The 20,341-nt window shown below is 49.6% G+C and overlaps 1 protein-coding gene across 1 annotated transcript in view; it reads right to left on the bottom strand.

The window, feature by feature from the left end:
- Window positions 1-7,055: 7,055 nt before the first annotated feature.
- Window positions 7,056-20,341, bottom strand: part of CCN4 (cellular communication network factor 4) — a 34,200-nt gene continuing 20,914 nt past the window's right edge. Inside the window, 4 exon segments of the mRNA XM_087447113.1 lie at window positions 7,056-7,355; window positions 9,170-9,363; window positions 12,832-13,092; window positions 19,598-19,854. Of these exon segments, the coding sequence (XP_087303239.1) occupies window positions 7,056-7,355; window positions 9,170-9,363; window positions 12,832-13,092; window positions 19,598-19,854 (1,012 nt within the window).

Genomic DNA, 20,341 nt, shown 5'->3' on the forward strand with positions numbered 1-20,341 from the left:
CTGTGCCACCAGGCTGGCCCATAAGCCTCTTTTCTAATATCAGATTTCCCTGCATCTCCAAAGCATAAAATATCTGTCCTAACCCAAGGGCTACATGACCTTCTGGTTCTACCTAGAACCAATCAGGTCTTTGGGTCTCTTAAGGGGCAGAATCTCATTGGTCCAGCTTGACTCAGGTTCCACTTGCTGTCCAATCAACTGGGACTGGGTTCACTCTACTCCTGCCCCCTCCCCTGCATTCACACCGCAGGGGCTCCGAGTAACTGATGGAGTTGTAGCAGGTGAATTGCCAGGTCCTTGGCATTGTGAAATGCATTGATGGCCACACTCACTGTTAGAAAAGAGGCCCTTCCTCCTCTCTGCTCTGAGAAGTGTTTTCTGATTGCCTCACCCTACCCAGGAAGCACTGACCACGTGACAATGGCACCCTGCAGAGATGGCCTCATGGTACCTGCAGCATTTGTAACGCACGCATCACCTTAGGCATTCTTTTCCCTCAACACTAGCATTTCTTTTGTAACTCCAGGGACAGCAGAAGTGCCCAACACATAACAGGAGGTTTTTGTTGAATAAATAGATGAATGAGTCCTCTAATGATAGTAATGTTTAGCATGTATTGTAGTTTCTTTGCCTGCTTTATTCTTTATCTGTGAAGATGAGTTATCCTTGCTTCACAGATAACAAAGCCAAAGTTTAGAGAGATTAAATGGCTCGTCCAGCCATTTCCAAAAGGGATTACATCCCTCACTGCCTCTCAAAGCAGTTCACTGAGGACATGACTAACGCAGCCACCTGATGCCTTGGGATTGTAGAACACCAGTTAGTTCCCGGGACTAACACTGTGGATGACCTTAAAGCTTTCGTTGCCTGCAGGGGTGTTTGTCCTTCCATTAGATAGTCCCACCCGGACTCCACTGGCCTGCTTTTACCATATCTTCTATCCGGTTCTTAATTCTTCTGTCTCCTCCTTTGCTGGCAGGCTGACATTTTCTCATTGTTATCAATAAGCCTGCTTCTAGAGGCTTCCTCCTCCTTTTCATGGGATGGACTATCCACTCTTAGTAGTGTGTGAAAAACAAGAGCAGTCAAGTTTAGTGTAGAGATCAGGAAGCATTCTGTACAGAATATGATAGAGTCATGCATTGTGTAACAACGGGGGTATGTTCTGTATCTGAAATGCATCGTTAGGCGATTTCGTTGCTGTGTGGACATCACAGAGTGTACTTACACAAGGCTAGATGGTATACCCTACTGCACACCTAGGCTATATGGTACTTTTATAGGACCACTATCATATATGCAGTCTTTCGTTGACCAAAATGTTATGTGGCGCGTGACTGTATACGAAACCCTATGTAGGCTTGTTGCCAGCTCCTTCAACTCCTTAGAAGTCATTTTTGCTCAGTTCTATATCTGGAAAAAAACCCAAGTTCAGCTGCAACTTGGACATCTGAATACATAGGATGCTGTTGCCTTTTCATTTCATTAGTTGGGGTAAAAGAGAACACAGGCATCTCTGCTATATGCTTTTTTACCTTCATAATAAGATGTTCTTATCCCATTTTCCCAAAACTTCAGCCACCTGATAGCATCAGAAATTCCTCCTGAAGTCTACACATTCATCTTAATCTGAGGTATCCCTAGGTCTCCATCATCTAATTTCCAATTTTGAAAAAAATATGCTTCAGGATAGAAGTGTTCTTGGAAACAATTCACGTGGCAGTTATGTTTTTATTGGAATCGATTCCCCCCTTGACTTTATTATAACAGCATCATGTGTTTTGGGGGGTGGTAGGTGAGGGAAATTTGGCCGGAAGCTATCAAATGTGTCATTCCCTTCATTTATGCAGCCATCTGCACGTCTGTCCACACAGCTGGGCATGTGCCATGCACTGCATTGGCTCTGGGAGACACAGAAAAGTGTGACATCCTTGCTGCCTTAAAGAAGCTGGGTGTTTAATCAAATTACAGCATAAAATGAAAACATAAAAATAAAAAAGTTAAGGGATCAAGCAGCCTATGATTAAAGGAAAAAAGCATTCCACTGAATACTGGTGATTCTTTTTCTGTATATTAGCTATTTTGAAATAAAGGCTAAATAAGTGGAATATACACACACAGACACTGACTCCAATTCTTTCTATGGCCCTGCTGATTATCCCCGGTTCATGGGGAAACTGAGACGCAGCTAACAATAGATATGTTTAAGTGCTTACCAAGTGCCAAGCTATTCTAAAACTTTGCATGCAATATGCATTTTAATTATCACATCGCCACCACTACAAGGCAGTGTCACTCTCATTTTCTGTGTTGCACAGCTGAGGAAACTGAGGTTCAGATGTGCTAAGTGAGGAATTCCAGTAAAGAAGAAAGTACATAAAGATCTACTTGACTCGCAAGGTCAGAACTGTTTCCACTGCATCGTGCAACCTCCCTTACACTTCATTGTGCTTCCCTTGCTTCCTAAGGCAGCTGGCAAAAGATACTCTACCCATCCATCTCTCCATCCATCCCCCCCCTGCTTACCCAATCTCTGACACATGCTAGGCACTGCACTAGGCTCAGAGGGTACAGTCGTAGTTCTCAACCTCAAGGTTGCCGCAGTCTAGTTGGGGATATACAAATGCAGTGAATAAATGAGTGAGTGAGTGAATGAATAAGTCAATGCTAAAATTTTCATATTATATGAGGTGTCTTCTAGCCTGGACACATTTGTAGCCCTGGTCTTTTCTGAAGGGCAGAATTCATATTTTTAAGTGCAACTCCAAACTTTGAGTTGTTTTATTTTTTTTGGTGAGGAAGATTAGCCCTCAGCTAGCCTCCGTTGCCAATCCTCCTCTTTTTCCTGAGGAAGGTTGGCCCTGAGCTAACATCTGTGCCTATCTTCCTCTATTTTGTATGTGGGACACCGCCACAGCATGGCTTGACAAGAGGTGCGTAGGTCCACACCCAGGATCTGAACCTGCAAACCCCGGGCCACCAAAGCGGAGCATGCGAACTTAACCGCTACGCCACCAGGCTGGCCCCCAAACTTTTAGTTATTTTTATTACCATATATAAAATATCTAACACCTAATTTCCACCATCTGCACATTTATTGAATGTCCTCACAATAACTGAATACACAAGAAAACCCACCAAATCCAGTAAATCACTTTGCTGAGGATTTATTGCTTTAAGAAGAAAAGCTATAAAAGGGAATTTGAGCAATGAAAACCCTCCAAATTGAGCAAACACGTTCCACGCTACACAAATTATGAGAAAAATGAGGAATGTTATAAAACATGACAGATTGCCCAAGTGCAATTTTTCCTCTATTGGGAAATTCCAAGACATTTCTTCATATGTGTTTTTTAGTAACTTACAAAAATGGCAGGACAAATACTTAAATATTAAGTCACAGTTTGAAAATAGATATATACATACAGATATACACACACACACATATGTATATGTGAGGAGACACAGCTGACCATTCTGATCATCCATGATTCCCAGCTGTGCAGGATTATCATGGCAGCTACTCTGGATCAAGACAAGTCCTTGAAAAAGCAGTGACCTAATTTAATGCGATAGTCACGGGCTACATTACTTCCCCACAATCTCTGTGTAGACACAGTACAATGTTAATGAGATTACAGGCAATCATATCCTTTGAAGCTACTTTCTTTGATCATTCTCCAAATCACTTTCAAAGTTAAAAATTGCATCTCTTGTCAGTAAAGCATCTCTTGTACCTTTTGATGTGGGGGGCAGGCTAACTGGGTTTAATGTCAGGAGAGCTGGCTCAGGTGTCAGACTAACCTTGGTTTGAGATCCTGGTCTGCAGTTCACTGGCTGGTAAAACATTGAGAAAATAACTTAACCTCTATAAGCCTCAAATGACTCATCTCTAAAATGGGGGAGTGATAATGATCCTATACGTCAAAGGTTTGCTATGAGGATTAAATAAGATATGGCATAAAGCACGCAGCACAAGGCCTGGCGAGTGTCCATCAAATGCTTATGAGAAGGCTTAGCAAGAATTAGTGGTTTGGAGAATCCAGGTCTCTTCCCTCTCCCACACCTAAGCACGCCAGAGAAATTCACTCTAAGCACTAATGTGAATTTCTTCAACAAAGGTTAACTCATCTTTAGTGCACCTTTCTCTCATCCCAGAAAGCGGAGTGACAAGGGAGGGAGAGGCGATCTATCTGGTCTGTTTGATCCCCCTGCCAACGTGACACTCCAGGAGGGGTTATTCAGGATCTGCCTAGAGGCTTCCCCAGGAGCAAGGCAGAGTGGAATAAGCTGGGGTTTGGGCTCCAACTTGTTTGGCTGATTTCTCAGCCTCTGAGTCTCAGACATTCCATTTTATAAAATGAGGAAGAGATGCTTCCTCAAAATTGCTGTGATAATTAGTAAGATAATTTAAAACTTAGCATAGGACTTGGCACCAAGTAAGCACTCAATAAAGGGAGTTTTTTTCATTGTGATTATTATTCTTAACTTTCATTAAAGCAGGTCACACCATTGCAGTGTGGAGTGCTGGGGAGAGCCTCCTTATATTGGGCCCAAATCGCCTTCCCCGACTTCAAAACATGGAGCTGAGACTATCCCTCTGGGGCCTGCATAAGACAGGTCCATTTCTCAAAACACATACTCACGGGGGCATTCTGGCCACCTCATTCCACCCATTCCCAGGATAATCTCCAATTCCTCCAGTCAGGCCTCCTACGATCTTGGAAGCTACGCTCGGTTTCCCAAATTGGGATGCAAATTCAGTTAGAACCTAGCTCATGAGTTTCTGCTGAATTTCAAATGGGCTTAGCTGTCATCTGGTCATTGTAATGTGGAGATGGCAGGTGATGTCACTCTAAGAAAATCCAACATGATCCACACAGACTTATAGAAGAGATTATTCATGGGGTAAATTCTTTTCACACAAAAATTCTTTTTTTCCCCAATAAAAAATATACATTTCTTTAAATGTTAAACGTCTCTTTTCCCATGGCACTTAAAATTTGGCTGATAAAAACTGGATTGTCACATACCTTTGGAAGAAGAGAGCTTCTGAATAAAAGTAGGAACACATACACAATTTCCTGTATTCATCAAATACATGTGGAGCACCACTGTATGCCTTGCACTGGCCTAGGCATTCGAGAGGTCACAGTAAGGGGGACACATTCCCAATCCTCTTCTTCTTTTTAGGAATCCCTCTGCACACCACACAGGATTCCCTCATGAATTACTGCATCACTCAACATGCAGCATTGGGTAAACAAAATCATCTTTTAAATGCATGATAAGAGCTGGTTCTGATTTGAAGGAGGGGATGATCTATAGGGTATTCATGGATTTTTATCTATCCCATATTCTTTGGGATGCCCAGGCACCTAAATTATCTGAAAGTCAAACACTCTTTTCTCTTGGGAAAGGAGCTAGAGAGACAGTAATAAGAGTGAAGAAAGAGAAGAAAAAGTCACTTATTCCAGCACGTTTTTCTGCTCTGACACGTTTGGAAGCTCTAACAGTAAGGAAAAAATAATGGGTTATAAGTCAGTCCAACTTGGATTTGAATCCCGCCTCCCCACTTACCAGCTGGGTGACTTTTGGTCATTTCTTGACCTCTCTGAGCTTCCACTTCACGTTTGTAAGAATAGAAATAATAATTGGCACCTTTCAACAGGATCGTGAAGTTTCCATGAGCTAGCGTATGTAAAGCACTGAGAAGACTGTCAGGCACATAGAAGGTACTAAATAAAAGAATTATAACAGTAAATATTTATATTTTACTAATAAAATAAATAATAGCCTCATTTCCGTTAGTAACAACCTTCTCTTCCTTATAGCTTCAACCCCTTTTGGCTTTTAATCCCTGTTAAATATAGTTCTGTTTCTAGACAACTGGTAAACTTCTGTCTTCACACCAGAACTGGTTTGTTTGGGTCAGCAGACCCAAAATCTGCGAAATGGGTCACTGTGGCAGAAATAGATGTGTCCTGGGCTCATTGACCCATGTCACCTCAGGCTGATGCAGAGTGGACCCACTTCTTGGTTTGACCCACACCCAGCCTGGACCTATCTGGATCATTTCAGGCAGGTCTGGCCTGGACTTCTGCTGGGTCTCTCAAGGCTCCATGAGAGCAGAGGAATGTCCCAGGACACCACTTTCAGGGGGCAGAGAGGCCATCCCAGGGGCTCCATCAACTCCCAAGAACCCCCAAGCAGGGAGAGGATCTGGATGCAAGGAAGAGCCTGGCCAATCGCCGAATGCCCTGTCTGTCAGCAGCAGATTCGCTGCTGGGGTCGATTGCTCCTTCCGAAAATTGGCTGGCCTTGTTCTGACCCTGGTTTTCCCAGAAACAAGAATAAAGTTTATCAAATTGCATCTCTGACTGGGATGAACTCAATTTGTACTTTCCACGGTGCAGAGGTGAAGAGAAACTTAACACCAACAATGCCCCGATTAATGGATACAATTTTCCATTAAAAAACAAAACCAAACAACCATTCGCCTACTTGGCAAATGTTTGGTGACCTTGGGATGCACAAATCTTTGGAATCAGAGATGCTTTGATGTACTGCGGTCAGACTGCCTATTAGAGCGCCACCTGGCAGGGCCCCAACAATAGACTGTCCCATTGTCCTAAATCCCATCTATCCTTCTGAATGGACCCAAAGCGTCTTGTGGTTTGGCATCTAGAGAGGGAACTAGTGATACTGAAAGTCTAGCTGATTCGGGGCCTTGGGACTCAGGCAAGATGCAGCAGGACTTCCAGTGAATTGGACAGGCTAGATCAGGCTTGGGTATTGTCCAGAACAGCTGGAGACAGGCACTTTCTTTGATGTGTATGCAGAATGCTGCCAAGGAGGGGACCCACAGTCTGGGCCTGAGCTGCGCCATAATGCGTTATTTGGGCGGTCAGAAACAGGAAAGGGGCCAAGGGTCTGGATCAGGGTAATCAGAAATGAGTGGCAAGGGGACAAAAGAAGGCTCAACTGCGGGCCTCAAAGGGCTGGCTGCTTTGCACGTATTGGGCCAGGCCCCAAGCCCCGTGTTTTGTCCCTGCCTAATCAGCAATTTCTGGGAAGTCAGGGTAGGATTCCAAGTCAGCAAAGATATCGTTGGGATTGCTACAGCTCAGGTTGCAGAAGCACGCATGAATCCATAGGACCTGGCGGGAGAAGTCAGGCCCATCGGGACACTGGAAGGAGACGTCGATGGTCTTGGACTTGTAGGGGACGCAGCACCTGTCGTCCATGCAGACCCCACAGTACTTGGGCCGGTAGGAGCGTGTGCTGCTGCAGCCGGCAAGGGTGAAGTTCTCGGGCACCTCTGTCTGGTAGACGGCCAAACACCTCTTCCCTTCCTGCGGGAAAGGAGGTTTCAGTTGGGATGCTCAGAGGATCAATAACCATCTTCTTCCCTCCAAGCCCTCATTTCCTCTCTTTCACTCACTATGCGGAAGCACTCCAACTTACTTTCAGATCTTCAGCATCTTCAAGCTAGGAGGGCTCTCCCCAAATACAGTGAGACCCAGCCATATCACGCAAGAGTAAACTGAGGACCACAGAAGGGAACTGCCTTGCTTGGGTACTACCTCCAGCCTGCAATTTCCTTCTTTCCTGCATTTCTGCCTTGCCAATGCCCAGTCTTGGTCACAGTTTCACCAACACAGGATGCCTTTGTAGCTCCTTCAGTTAGTAAGTGGCAGAGCCATCATGGGACTCCATGACTGGGGGATGCACTTTACCCCAACCTCCTCCTCTGCCTCCCACAGCCTCTTACACACACCCTTATCATGCAACTTATTCAACTGGATTGGCATTATTTAAAGGCAGCTCTGTCTCTCCATTGGGCTGTGGCCCACTTGAGAATGGGGCTCTTTCTGTGTCTCTTAGTCTAATTCTGTGCCTGGCACATAGTGGGCACTTACGAAAACCACTGGACTCACGGTTCTTGAGGTCTACTATGTACCAGCACCATGCCAGAACTGCAGGTGGAGCAGATCCAGGCTATGTGGGGCCTGAAGCTCATACAATCTGAGGAGCCCTCTTAGGGCACGTAATATGGAAACACAATTGGATGGGAATCATGAGCCAACAGCAGGGACTTGAGTCAGCTTTGTGGTAAACCCAACTCTGCTTCGAATGCACTGTGAATTCACCCAGCCTAGGACCTTTGCTCCTATTTTCCTGCTGCTGGTAAATTTTCCATTCATGCTTTCAGTTAAGAGATGTTTGCTGAGTACCTCCCGTGCCCTAAGCACCAAGAACACAAAGGCTAGTATGGCAGGGGAAAATAATCAGAGGGGAGAAGAAGAGAGAAGAGGAGAAGGAGAAGGAGGAGGCAGAAGGATCTAGTTGACTGACACAGAGAGGACTGGAGTAGAGGACAGAGGACAAGGAGCAATGTCTGATGTCTAAGGAGGACTCTGGAAAGCTGGGCTGTCTTGTCTGGGCAGCCCTCTCCTCAGCCTCCCCAAGAAACCACCGGTGCTCCTAAAATGGAACAAGGGCTGAGTTTTTTATTTTTATTTTTATTTTGTGTGACACCAACGCATATGACCAGTCCTAAGGCATAAATGAGGAGGCCTTGAGTTAGGAAAATTAGATCCATTTCTAACTCTGAGGACCGGGTGTCAGTCTACTGTGGCCCATTTCCTCCTTGATCCTTTATCAATTATCTCAGACGCTCAAAGCTGGAATGGACGTCTGAGATCAACTCCAACACTTTACCAATGAGGGGACTGGGGCTCAGAGATGCGAGACTGGCCACATCACGGCCGTCAGCAGCAGACGGGCATTTGACTCCAGCTATCCAGCGCCCCCTCTCGCCCAGCGTGGCTGTCACGCTGGCGCTCGAGGGTGTGGGCTGGCCCAGAGCAGGAGGAGAAGGGCAGTCAGGGAGGGTCCCTGAGAATCATCAAAGGACAGCACTTCTGAGGGTCGCTGGGTTCTCCCCAGTGTGACCTTGATTCTCACAGGACGGTCACCACACTCACTTCCACTGAGTGGATTCATGACACACCAGCCCCGTGATACACATGATCCCATAACTGTGACTAGCAGGCTTAATTATTCCTATTTTACAAATGGCCTCCACAAGGAAGGTGAGGATAGGCTCCAAGCCAGGCTTGTCTGTTAAGTCCCAGATGGCTGCCCCACCTCGAGGGAGACCCACCTTGATGTGGGGTCGGAGGTCCACGTCACACGGCCGCAGGTTGCAGAGGCGGCTTTCTTGCTCAGGCCAGCACCGGGCATTGACGTTGGAGATCCGAGTGGAGACCCCCAGGCCGCAGGTGGTGGAACAGGGGCTCCAGGGGCTCGTGAAGGCTATGCAGTTCCTGTGCCACGGCTCTACCTCGCCCGTGGCCGCTGCAGATGGGCACCAGAGTCCCCGTGAGTCTCCCACCTCCGTCAACCCCCCATCCGCACCATCACCCCACTAAGGGGTGGGCTCCCTGAAACTCAGGGAGGGGAGAGGTGGGCTGTCCCTCCCCACAGGAGGGCAAGTTGGCTGCAAACCAGCTGGGGTTCCCAGGCAGAGGAGGAATGTTCTGAGCTCCTTAGACTTCTCCGGAGGGAAGACCACCCTAGAGACATGTGGACTGAGTCCAAATCCTTCTTGACCACCTACAAGCTGTGTGATGCTAGACAACTCACTCTGGGCCTCGGTCTGCACTCTGGGACAGTAACACCTGCCTTGTGGCGCTGGTATGACAAAAAAAGGGTCTCAATATTGGCTGAGTATATAGCAGGCATCTGCAAGGCGCTGGGGATATAAGGTTAGAAGACACTCTTCCTGCCCCTGCAGAGATAAAGTTCATTTGGGGAAGGTCAAAGGGGAATGTCTATACTCTAGTTCCTAGTATTTTATCTGGGTGATGCTGAGGGAAGAGTGGTTAAGGGGACACCCAGGCTACAGAGTCAGATTGCCTGTGTGCAACTCCGAGCACAGCCACCTAGTAGCTGGGCAACTTCCAATAAGCTCCCTCCTGCCTCTGTGCCTCAGCCTCCCCTCCTGCACGTGGGGTGGACAATAGCATCTCCCTCCCAGGGCCGTGGACGGAAAAGAGGGGTTCACATGTATGAAAGCACTCAAGCTGCCCCTGGCCCTCAGTCAGCCCTTGGCGGGTGTGAGCCTGTGTGGGTACCTGACTGTCGGCCAACTAAACACCAGCTCTTGGGTGGTTCTGTGAATGCCTGTATCCCAGCATGTAGAACACGGAGAGCGCTCAGTAACTATCTGAGAAATGGGAAACGGAGTGAGCCAGAGATGGAGGCAGGCAAAAATCCAGGAAGACAGAGGGGAGATCCCACAGAAAGATGGAAGAAGATACACAAGAAAAAGATCCAGGAAGCCAGAGGGAAAGGAAGAGGCAGAGAGGGGAGGGGTGGAAAGACAGATGGACAGCAGAGGAGAGAGGGAGAGGGAGAGAGAAGGAGGGAGACAGAGAGAAAAGGGAGGGGGAGAAGGAAAGAGGGAGAGGCAGAGAGAATAGGGAGGGGAGAGAAAAGCGATAAAAGAATGGGGGAGGGGAAGAGACGGGAAAAGAGAGACAAACGGGAAAGAAAACACATCTAATGAGAGCAGGAGGAAAGGGAAAAGGGGAAGGCTGGGTGCTGATGCCCAGCCCCTCTAAGCTAACAGGTGTGTGGGGAACACTGATGGACAAACAAGTAAGAGAAGGGGAGGTCTGAGAGACCAGAGGCTGAAGAATAAAAGAGGAGGGAAGGGGCTGGGCTGGGCTGGAGCTGTGAGCCTGGAGGCAGGGAGGGGCGACGAGGATCTGCCTGGGAGGATGAAAGGCTTTGCTTTCTGGGTCATCCAGGAGGCAGGCAGGGGCTCTGCTTGTCCTCGGTCAGAACGGGGTCACTGGGCCACACACGAAGAGCAGACAGCCGCTGCCCCTCCCCGCTGTGACCCTCGTGGGGCTCTGCCAAGGCGGGTGGTGGTGGACTGCTGCCCTGGGGCTGCTGGGGACAGAGCCTTCCCTGCCACCTGCTCCCTCAACATGGCGCGGCCTCTTCATGGGGCTGGCTCAGCCCCTGTGGGGCACCCACAGAGAGGCTGTGCATCCCTGAAAGGGGGTGGGGGGACCACCCTCCTTCCTGGTCCATTCAGACCCACTGAGGGCACGCAGCCTGGAGGCAGGTCTCTACTGACTGATCCAGTCCCACTATAACCTCTGCTTTCCAGTTTGTTCTTCTCTGAAACGCTTTCTTCACTTGGTTCCTGCGAAACCTCTTTCTCCTGTTTCTGTCCTGCCTCTTGGATTTGTCTTTCGCAGCTTCTTTCTCTCCCTTCAACAGCAGTGTCTCCAGGGCTACACTAGCGGTTCTCCATCGGGGCCATGTTGTCCGCCAGGGTACAACGGGCGGTGTCTGGAAGTGTTTTTGGTTGTTACTACCTGGGGGGCAGGTGCTATGTGTACCTAGTAGGTAGAGGCCTGGGATGCTGCTAAACATCCCACAATGCACAGGGCAGCCCCCACCACAGAGAATTATCTGGTCCAAAATGTTGTCAGTACCGAGATTGAGAAACCCTGCTCTACACGGTCTCCCTGAGCAATCTCATGCACTTTTAATTTTTAAAAAATTACCAGGATCCTTAGAACTTCCAAACGCTATTGCCATTCCTTCATTCCTTCATGTCCACTTGCCCAAGAGACGCTTTCCTTCTAGAAATGTCCTCATCTGCTGTCTTTTGTGTCATCAGACGCTCCTGGTTTTCCTCTTACGTCTCCGACTCTCCTTCTCGGTCTCCCCCTCGGCCTCCGCTTCTTCTGTCCACCCCTCAAATGCCAGCCCCCCAGACCTCTGCCCCAGGCCCCCTCTGTCTCACTCGGCACATTATCTCTGGGCCATCCCAGCCCCACCAGCAGCTCCAGGTGGATGAGCTCCAGAGCTCTCTCTGCCCCATCTCCCTCCTCCAATATTGTCCCCACAGGATGCTCCTCTGGGTGACACCAGGGCAGGGCGCCCTGCCTCAAACAGTGCAGATCTCCTGCACCCCAAATGTGTTCCTCTCACATTCTACCCTAGGCAATGACGCGCCCCAGCGTCATCCTCCACTCCTCCCTCTCCCTCACTCGACGCACTGGATTGACTCTGAGACCCTCAGTTTCCTCGAGCAATGCCTCTTGCATCTGTCCCTTCTCTGCCACCTCTATTCCCACCGCCCTAGTTCATTAGCCCATTATCCTCATTAGCCCATCCATCCACCCACCTGTCTATTCCTCCATCTGTCCCTCCGTCCATCCACCCATATGAGAAACACTGATTTGGTACCTGCTAAGTTGGCACTGGGCTAGGCCCCAGTAAGCAGAGGTGTAACAAACAGACCTCTCCCCGTCCTCCTTTCCAGGGCTTCCTCTGGCCTGGCTTGCCTGGCTGAAGCCTCACCTGTCCACCCATCCTCCACAGTGCCGGGGAAGCCGTCTACTCCTCTCCCGCCCTTCCCCCTGCCGCTCATGCCTCTCCTCCTGGGCCACACATCCACCCTTCCTCCACCTCCACACCCCCAGCTAATCTCTTAAATAGGGTAATAATTATGTGTCTGGCTGTGTTCTTCACAAAGCACTTCCTCATTTTATGCTCCCAGGATCCTCTAAGACAGGCGGGACAGATGGTAGTATTTCCATTTTAACGATGGGGAAATAGGGTCCAGAGGAAATGTGACTTTCCCAGGGTCACAGAGCTGGTGCATGGTGGACTGGGGCAGGGGACTCAGGGGCTTGTGTCAATCATAGGCGGTCAGAGCTCCAGGAGGGTCTGCTAGCGCCCCCAGGGCCCCGCCCTCCGCCCCACCCCGCACCCGCGCGCCCCGCGCCCCGCACCCACCGAAGGCGCCCGTGTGGCGCGGCGCCGTCTTGCGCGGCCTCCTGGCGTCGTCGTCGCACACCCACTGGTCGCAGCAGCGGCCGGGCACGCTCACCCGCCGGGCGCGGCCGCACCAGAGACGCGGGGGGCGCGCGCGGAGGCACAGCGGCGTGCAGCCCACCGCGCCGTCCACGCACGTGCAGTTGTACTTGCAGTTGGGCTGGAAGGACTGGCCATTGTTGTAGCGCACCCCGTCCAGGACGCAGCCCACGCCGACCACCTCTGCGAACACAGGCGGCCGGTCAAGCCCGGCGGGCACGGGACCCCCGCCCGGGGGGCCTCCCAAGTCTGGACCGCGCCCAGACCCCGGGGAATCGCTCCCACCTCGCGGCTGGGGCTGGGCTGGGTGAAAGGGCGCGACCCAGCCAGCCATGGGGAGCAGGACAGGACTTGAGAAGGATGGCCTCAGCTGCCACCCACTCGGGAACACCCCTTCCCAGGGTGAGGGGATACAGCGAGTCCAGGATGGGGACCCAGGCAGCTAGCATCTTGTCCCATCCCTAGCACGTGACACAAAGCCTCTTAGTGACAGATATCTGCCTCTAGAGTCCCGGTTTGTAAAACCAGTGGGAACACTGAAACGCAGCTTCCACTCATTCAGGCATATTTGTGGGGTGTTCTAGGCGCTGGAGATTCAGTGGTGAACAAAACAGACAAGAGCCAGGCCCTCATAGAGCTTACACTGTCCTGGGGGTGACAGAGGGAAGACAAATATAGAGCGACTGGAATGTTGATGGGGACCCGGGCCAGGGAGAAAAATGACACAGGAGGGGGAGTTAGGTGGGGTGGGGGACAGGTTCACATTTAAATCTGGTGGGCAGACAAGGCCTGGATGAGTGGGACGATGCTTCAGCAAAGATGGGAAGGAAGTGAGGCAGGGAGCCGCCCAGGTGTCCAGGAGGAGGCTTCCAGGCAGGGAGGGATTTCCCTCCCTGAGGTGTAAAGACCTCAGGTGGGAGCAGGCCCAGGATGTGGGAGAGGGCAGGGCAGGGGGCAGGAGATGAGGTGAGAGAGGGCTTCCTTGTAGGCTCAGAGGAAGATGCAAAGCCGCTAGAGCCTAGAGCTGTGCCTGGCGCACAGTAGGTGCTCAGTAAGGAACTGTCGAATTAATGATATGAATTATGCTTCACGAGAACCCTCGTGGTGCTGAGTTGAGAATAGACGGAAGGCAGTGAGGGCAGCGCCAGGAGAACCCCCCGCCCCCCCCCCCGGGGTAATCCAGGAGGGAGGTGGTGGTGGTTGGACCAGGGAGGGACTGAGAGCCAGGAGAAGAGCTCAGCTTCTGTGTATATTTGGAAGGAAGAGCTGCAGGGACTTGCTGATGGATGGGATGTGAGGAGGAGAGGAGAGGAGTTGGGAATGGCTCCTAGTTCTGTGACCTGAGTTCTGGAAGGAAAGAGGTACTTTGTCCTTGGAGGAGCGGGTTTTGGGGTCAGTGGACTCAAGCGTTCTTCATTAGACCTGAGATGCCTGGTTGACATCCCACTGGCCACGTGGAGTCGCTTATGCAAGCCTGGAGTTCCAGGAGAGATCTGGGGCTGTCGGCTTGGCTACCACCCTTGGCGTCCTGTCCTGCCTTGAGGACAGTGTCTGGATGTGCGGGCAGAGAGCCCGGGCTGCAAGGGTGCCCACCCGAGGAGGCTATAGTTAGGAATCTGCAGTGTGCCAATATTCTCGCTTAACTCCTGGATTTGCCTGGAGGTGGTTACTAATAATAATAGCAATCCTAGTATCTAACAGAAGCGAAGGTTTCCTGAGAGCTCTGTCCCTGGTCCCCTGACCTATTCTGTGTCAGGCTTTCTTGCATTGCTGATTTTAATCTGTGAGGAAACGCTGCCACGTTACCACCTTTGTTTTCACATACAGCAGTACTGAGATGGAGCGGTGGGAAGGAAGCAGCACCTCGGCCTGTGGGAATGTTGACATGACTGCTGTTTTTCCTGGGAGGTGAGTGTGGGAAGAGGCCCAGAAAGGAAAGGCGCTAACACTTACTGCCCATCTGATCTCGTGCCAGGCCCCGTCTGATATGTTATCTCGTTCGGTTCTCCCAGTGACTTCACAAGGAGAGCTTTATTTTCCTCATTTGGCAGACAGGAAAGCTCAGAAAGGTCAAGTGATTCATGAGCTCAAGGTCACCCAGCTGATGAACATAGAGCTGCCCCTCAAACCCAGGGGATCTGCCCCCCAGCCCATTTCCTTCCACCAGACACCAGTAAAGGAGGGGAAATAGGAAAACAGAACAAAACAAAGCAGAGGAAGCGTTGGGTGAATCACTCATCTCTGGTTCTGAGTCACCCTTCTGCACCCACCCTCTTGCTCCAGGAAGCTGTGCGTGCGTGTGTGCGTGCGCGTTGGTGGAGGGGGAGAAGGGAGAGTGCGAAGTCCCAGTCTCTGCCTCTGGGTGTGGGAACTTTGGATGGAGACGGCAGGGCTGGGTGCTTGGCAGCCTTAGCACTGTGGTTCTCACCACCAGCTGCACGACCGCGTGCCCTGGGGGGCTTTTAAAATTCTGATGCCCACACCATATCCAGGAATATGGGGGTGGACCCGGGCCTCTGTGTTTTTACATTTTTGGCCTTGGCAGTTTTAAAAGCTCCCCGGGTGAATCCAATTTGTAGCCAAGATTGAAAACCACTGCATCTGGAAGTTGCTTGCGGTCTCCTGGGAGCTTTGATTGGGGAGTGGGTGGGCAGGGGAGGTGTGATGTGTGTAATGGCTATGGATGGGCCCATCAGTGGACTCTAGTGCCCCCTCCTCATTCACTTTCCTTCTAGCCAGTTGAAGGACCAGTTCCTAACGAGATGGTGAAGGTGACTGAATTTCCTTCACCATCTCCTATCTAATCTTGTTGTATTATCACTCACCTATGTTCACTGTGTGAATGGATGGATAGATGGATGGATGGATGGATGGATGGATGGATGGATGGATGGATGTGAGGTGGGGTGAGCCCTAATTTTTATTGAGCTCCTACGATGTATCAGGCACTCGACATCCCAACCACACAAAGAGGTAGGCATTATTTGTTGCATTTTCCTTGATGAGGAAACTGATACTTAAAAGGTTAAGTAGCTTGCCTAAAGTCATCATGCTGGTTAGTTATGGCACTGGGATTCAGACTTAGGTTGTCTAGCTCCAGAGACCACGTGTGAGAGTTCATACTGGGGAGTCTGAGCCTGGAACCAGACGTGCTCCCAGCTCTGAGGATGACCATGGACAGGGCTAAGATGACGTCTACAAGGGAAAGTTACAACAAAGCAAATAATACAATGACCCCGAGCAGCCGGTCAAATTTGAGGCTCTAATGCGTCCCTTTGTTTATTCTCAACAACCATGTGAGATTGGTTTGATCAAGTTCCTTAAGTGACGTGCCCAAGGTCACGTAGCCAGCAAGTGGCAGAGCCAGGATTCAAAACCCCAGTCTGTCTGCCTGTATATTTCATGATCCTTCCAGCAAACCACACTGCCCTCAGACCCCACCCAGCTGCATCAAATGCAGAGTAGTGTTTGTACAACTGAAATAGCCAAACAGTCTAATTCAGAGGTCACTCTCTGCCCACAGATGTATTTAGTTTGGCCCACGGAGTGTTTTTAAAAAAATTTTTGAACGGGTTGCCAACATTTACAAATCCTACCCAAATCTGGATTTCTGGATTCTCTTGAAAACAGAGCAGACTGAACAAGACCAAGTTCACTTTTCTGCCTGGCCAAAGGGGCGGGGGCCCAGTAGGGGTGACCTCTGATAGCCAAAGCTTGTGTTCACCAGTTTGCCAGAGTCCCCACCATCTTCTGAGTCATCTGAGTCAGTGGTGCAATTGCTCATTTTTATTACCTTGTCCCGGCCTGGTTACATGCACATTTCCAAGGACAGATTCAGCCTGTCCTGGGGATCGTCCACTGGTTGAGCTGACCATCTGCTGAAAGATCGTCTACTTAGAGGAACTCTTCTATCTCTTTCCCTTCTGGTCCTCAGGTGCCTTGCTCTCTATGGCCTGCGGACCCTGGACTCTCTTCCTTCTTGCATTAGGGTCTTATGAACTCAGACACTATGGCAGCGTTTCTAGGAAGATGTTCAATAGAACATTAGTGAATTGTGTGTGTGTACATGTGTGTCCATGTATGCATGTGGTGTATGTGAGTGTGTGCAAGTGTATGTGTGGTGGGGTGAGTGGGTGGGTAAAAATCTACCTGAACAAGGAGTTCACTGGGCAAATAAGTTTGAAAAGAAAAGTCTTCTTGGGACCGGCCCGGTGGTGTAGTGAAGTCCGCGTGCTCCACTTCAGTGGTGTGAGTTTCCTGGGTTCGGATTCTGGGTGTAGCCCTCCACACTGCTCATCAAGCCATGCTGTGGTGGCGTCCAACATACAGAGTACAGGAAGATGGGCACAGATGTTAGCCCAGGGCCAATCTTCCTCAAACAAAAAGAGGAGGATTGGCAACAGATGTTAGCCCAGAGCCAACCTTCTTCACCAAAAGAAAAAGAAAAAAAGGAATAGTCTTCATATGATAGCTCTCATTTTGGAATTTGACAATGGCCACGAACATTTAAAATCTCTGAGAAGTTCTGTAACATTTGTTTTGCTCTATTCCAGTATCTGAAAACCTAGATGACCAGGGAACTATTGGCAAGTGTGACACTTATTAAAATTTTCTGCAGACCACAGTTTTCTTTCCAAATAAAAGGAAAGGAAATACACAGAGACTCATGATGAGGGAGAAGTAAGAAGCTGTGGTGAGTGGTGGCAGGACCTGAGATACAAAGAGATGGGGGGTGGGGGTGGATTAGAAGGTGATGTTCAGGCCCCTGGTGGGAAAGGCAGGCAGGAGAGGCCATTCCCAGGCCTGCACAATCTCGGGGTCCATGAGAGAATGTCTATAAAGGTGTGGTGCCTGGTGCATGCTAAGATGTCAGTACAGCCTGAGAAGTTAGTGTAATCACAGTGAACTGAATTACCTTTTTAACGACCTTAAGAACAACTATAAAAGAGAAGAGAAATGATGAGACAGTCTCATATAGCTGGAGGTGATTCTAGTGCAGGAAGGCTCAGCGAGGTTTCCTCACCTGGGTATGAGGCGAGAACGTATGACTGTGTGTATACATTAACAGTCAGTCTTAACCTTATGCATGCATGAGAATCACCTGGGAAATTTGCTTAAGGTGTAGCTTCCCATCCCTACTTCCAGAGAATTAGAATCCATAAGTCTGAGGTGGGGCTCAGGAAGAACATTTTTAAACAACATGTCAGATGATTCTATTCAGGTCGTGGGGCAAATTCTCTTTGAACGCACTTTTGTGGGGCTAATAATGAGTCTGAGTAAAAGGGAAAATAGTGGAAGGATGGGAAAACCAACCTAATTACTTGGAACGCTAAAGAGAGATGACTTGGTATGAAAGTTGAAATATAAATCAATGATAAAAGAGCAGAAAGTTCTCATAAATTAACCATGAGGCTCAGATAGGATTGTCTGACTTGATATTATGTGCATAACTCTCACCAACAACCCACGTCAGGAAATATAATGGGTTAGCTGAGGATGAGACATTGTGCTATGTGTGAATATGTAATGGGGTGTATATGGAGTCATAGTTATGGGGAAACCTTGATTCAGCACTAAGGGAAGAAAGGTGTTCTTGAGTTTATGAGGCTTTGTGTAACTTTTCAGAAGTTAGGCTGCTGCGTCATGATGCCTAGTTACCTCTCTTCATCATGCTGGGTCATGTATCTTGGATAAATGCTTAGATGATTCTAGCTAAGTGAATACCCATCCAGATAGAAGTAAAAGACCAGAAAGTCCCAGAAAGGAGGTCTCTGGGAACAAAAAAGAACATGATGGCGCACTTGAAGAGCAAACAAACAACAAACAGCAATAGCCCTTCCCTGCCATATGAGGCTATTATAAAGTCCAAGAGTAAAGGAAAAGCAAAGGCAGATAGAAACCCCAGGAAAAACAAAAGGCTTCGTAAGAAAGGAAATTCAGACAAGTACACTATCTTATGCTGCAGTGAACAATATTTACGTCATCATAATATTGTAAATAGTGGTTGTTGTATAACTAAAAATAGGACAGTGACGTTGAAAGATGGGGGAGGTGTCACGTGGTATTGAGGAGCTAAGTCAGCAGCTATCATATAGGATCGTTAATAGATTATCCACAATTGACATTTTAAGCCAATCAAGATGAAACAGAAGACATGTGTTGCATAGTGGTAACAGAAGAAAGGGCTAAAAAGTTGAAAGTGACTATAGTAACTTGAGGAACGTGGGTGGGTGGTAGGAACGAATGGTTGCAACCTGCTGAGTTTTAGTCTTTCAAGGCTACTGAATTTTTTAGACTGTGTTATTTTAATTTAGAACATTACTGAAATATCTGGAGTTCTGCAGGGTCTTGGTGCCCCCCGGAGAAATGGATATCAGCAAAGGGTCCTACCACTAAGAATGAAACCAGAGTCGGGTCTTTCCTGGTGGCTCCCTGCTCCCTGGAGTCAGCCACGGACGTGCCTCCAGGACTGAGAAGAGAGCAGGAGGCCAGGTTCTGGAGGCAAGAAGAATGCAGACATCCCTCCCTCCTTCCTGAGCTCTGGCTTCTAATCATGGGCTGGAGGGGGTGGGGGGTACCTCCTGCAGAACAGGAGCCTGGCCAGGGAAAGGGCTATGGATAAGGGGTCCTGAGACAGAGCCGGGGGTGTGGGGGGTGTCACTTACGTGCACACACTCCTATTGCGTACCTCGGGCGGTCCCCACTGTAGTCGCAGTAGAGGCCCCGGTGGGGGTCACAGATGGCAGCCTCCGTGCAGTTGTCCCCAAGCTGCTGAGCACACATCTTACAGCACTCACAGCCGTCTGTGATGAGGCTCACCCCCAGCGGGCAGCGGGGTGGGTTTGGCGGGCACTCACATGGCCACTTGCAGAATTGGGGGCGTGAATAAGTGTCCTCCAGCGGCTCCGGGGTGAAGGCCATGGCCGGGGGGGCTGGAGAGAGGGCCTGTAGGGGAAGGGCAGAGATAAAGGGGGGCTGCCGGGCGGGGGTGTCACAGCCCAAAGGGCCTGCAATCACCTTCCCATCTTCATGGGGTTTGAAAGGTTTACATAAAATTATGTTTTTCTACCATGCCTTCGATAGCCAGACATCTCCTTCTCCTCAATAAAACAAATAGGACCAGGAAGCCCGGAGTTCAGAGAAGTTAAGCCCATGGCCTGAATCTGCCTGCTGCTAGATTCTGCATCAGAACTCTGGCCTGCTAAGCCTCAGGGGTGTTCCTTCTCCCACTTGAGCGTCCCACAAGCCTGTGGATGAGTCGGCCTGGTGTTACAGAGGAGGGAGGGAGGCTTTGAGGAGTAGACGCCCTCTGATGAGTCACGGCGTGAGGTGCGGCCGTGTCCCCCTGCTTTCTTCTCTGCTTCCTGAAGATCCGCCCTCCTTACTCCCCTGAGGGTCCTCAAGAGCTCACAGGGCCCGCTGACTCGTCAAC

Source organism: Ceratotherium simum, chromosome 23, assembly GCF_057802395.1.
Source record: "Ceratotherium simum simum isolate JZ-2026a chromosome 23, ASM5780239v1, whole genome shotgun sequence".
Classification (NCBI taxonomy): domain Eukaryota; kingdom Metazoa; phylum Chordata; class Mammalia; order Perissodactyla; family Rhinocerotidae; genus Ceratotherium; species Ceratotherium simum.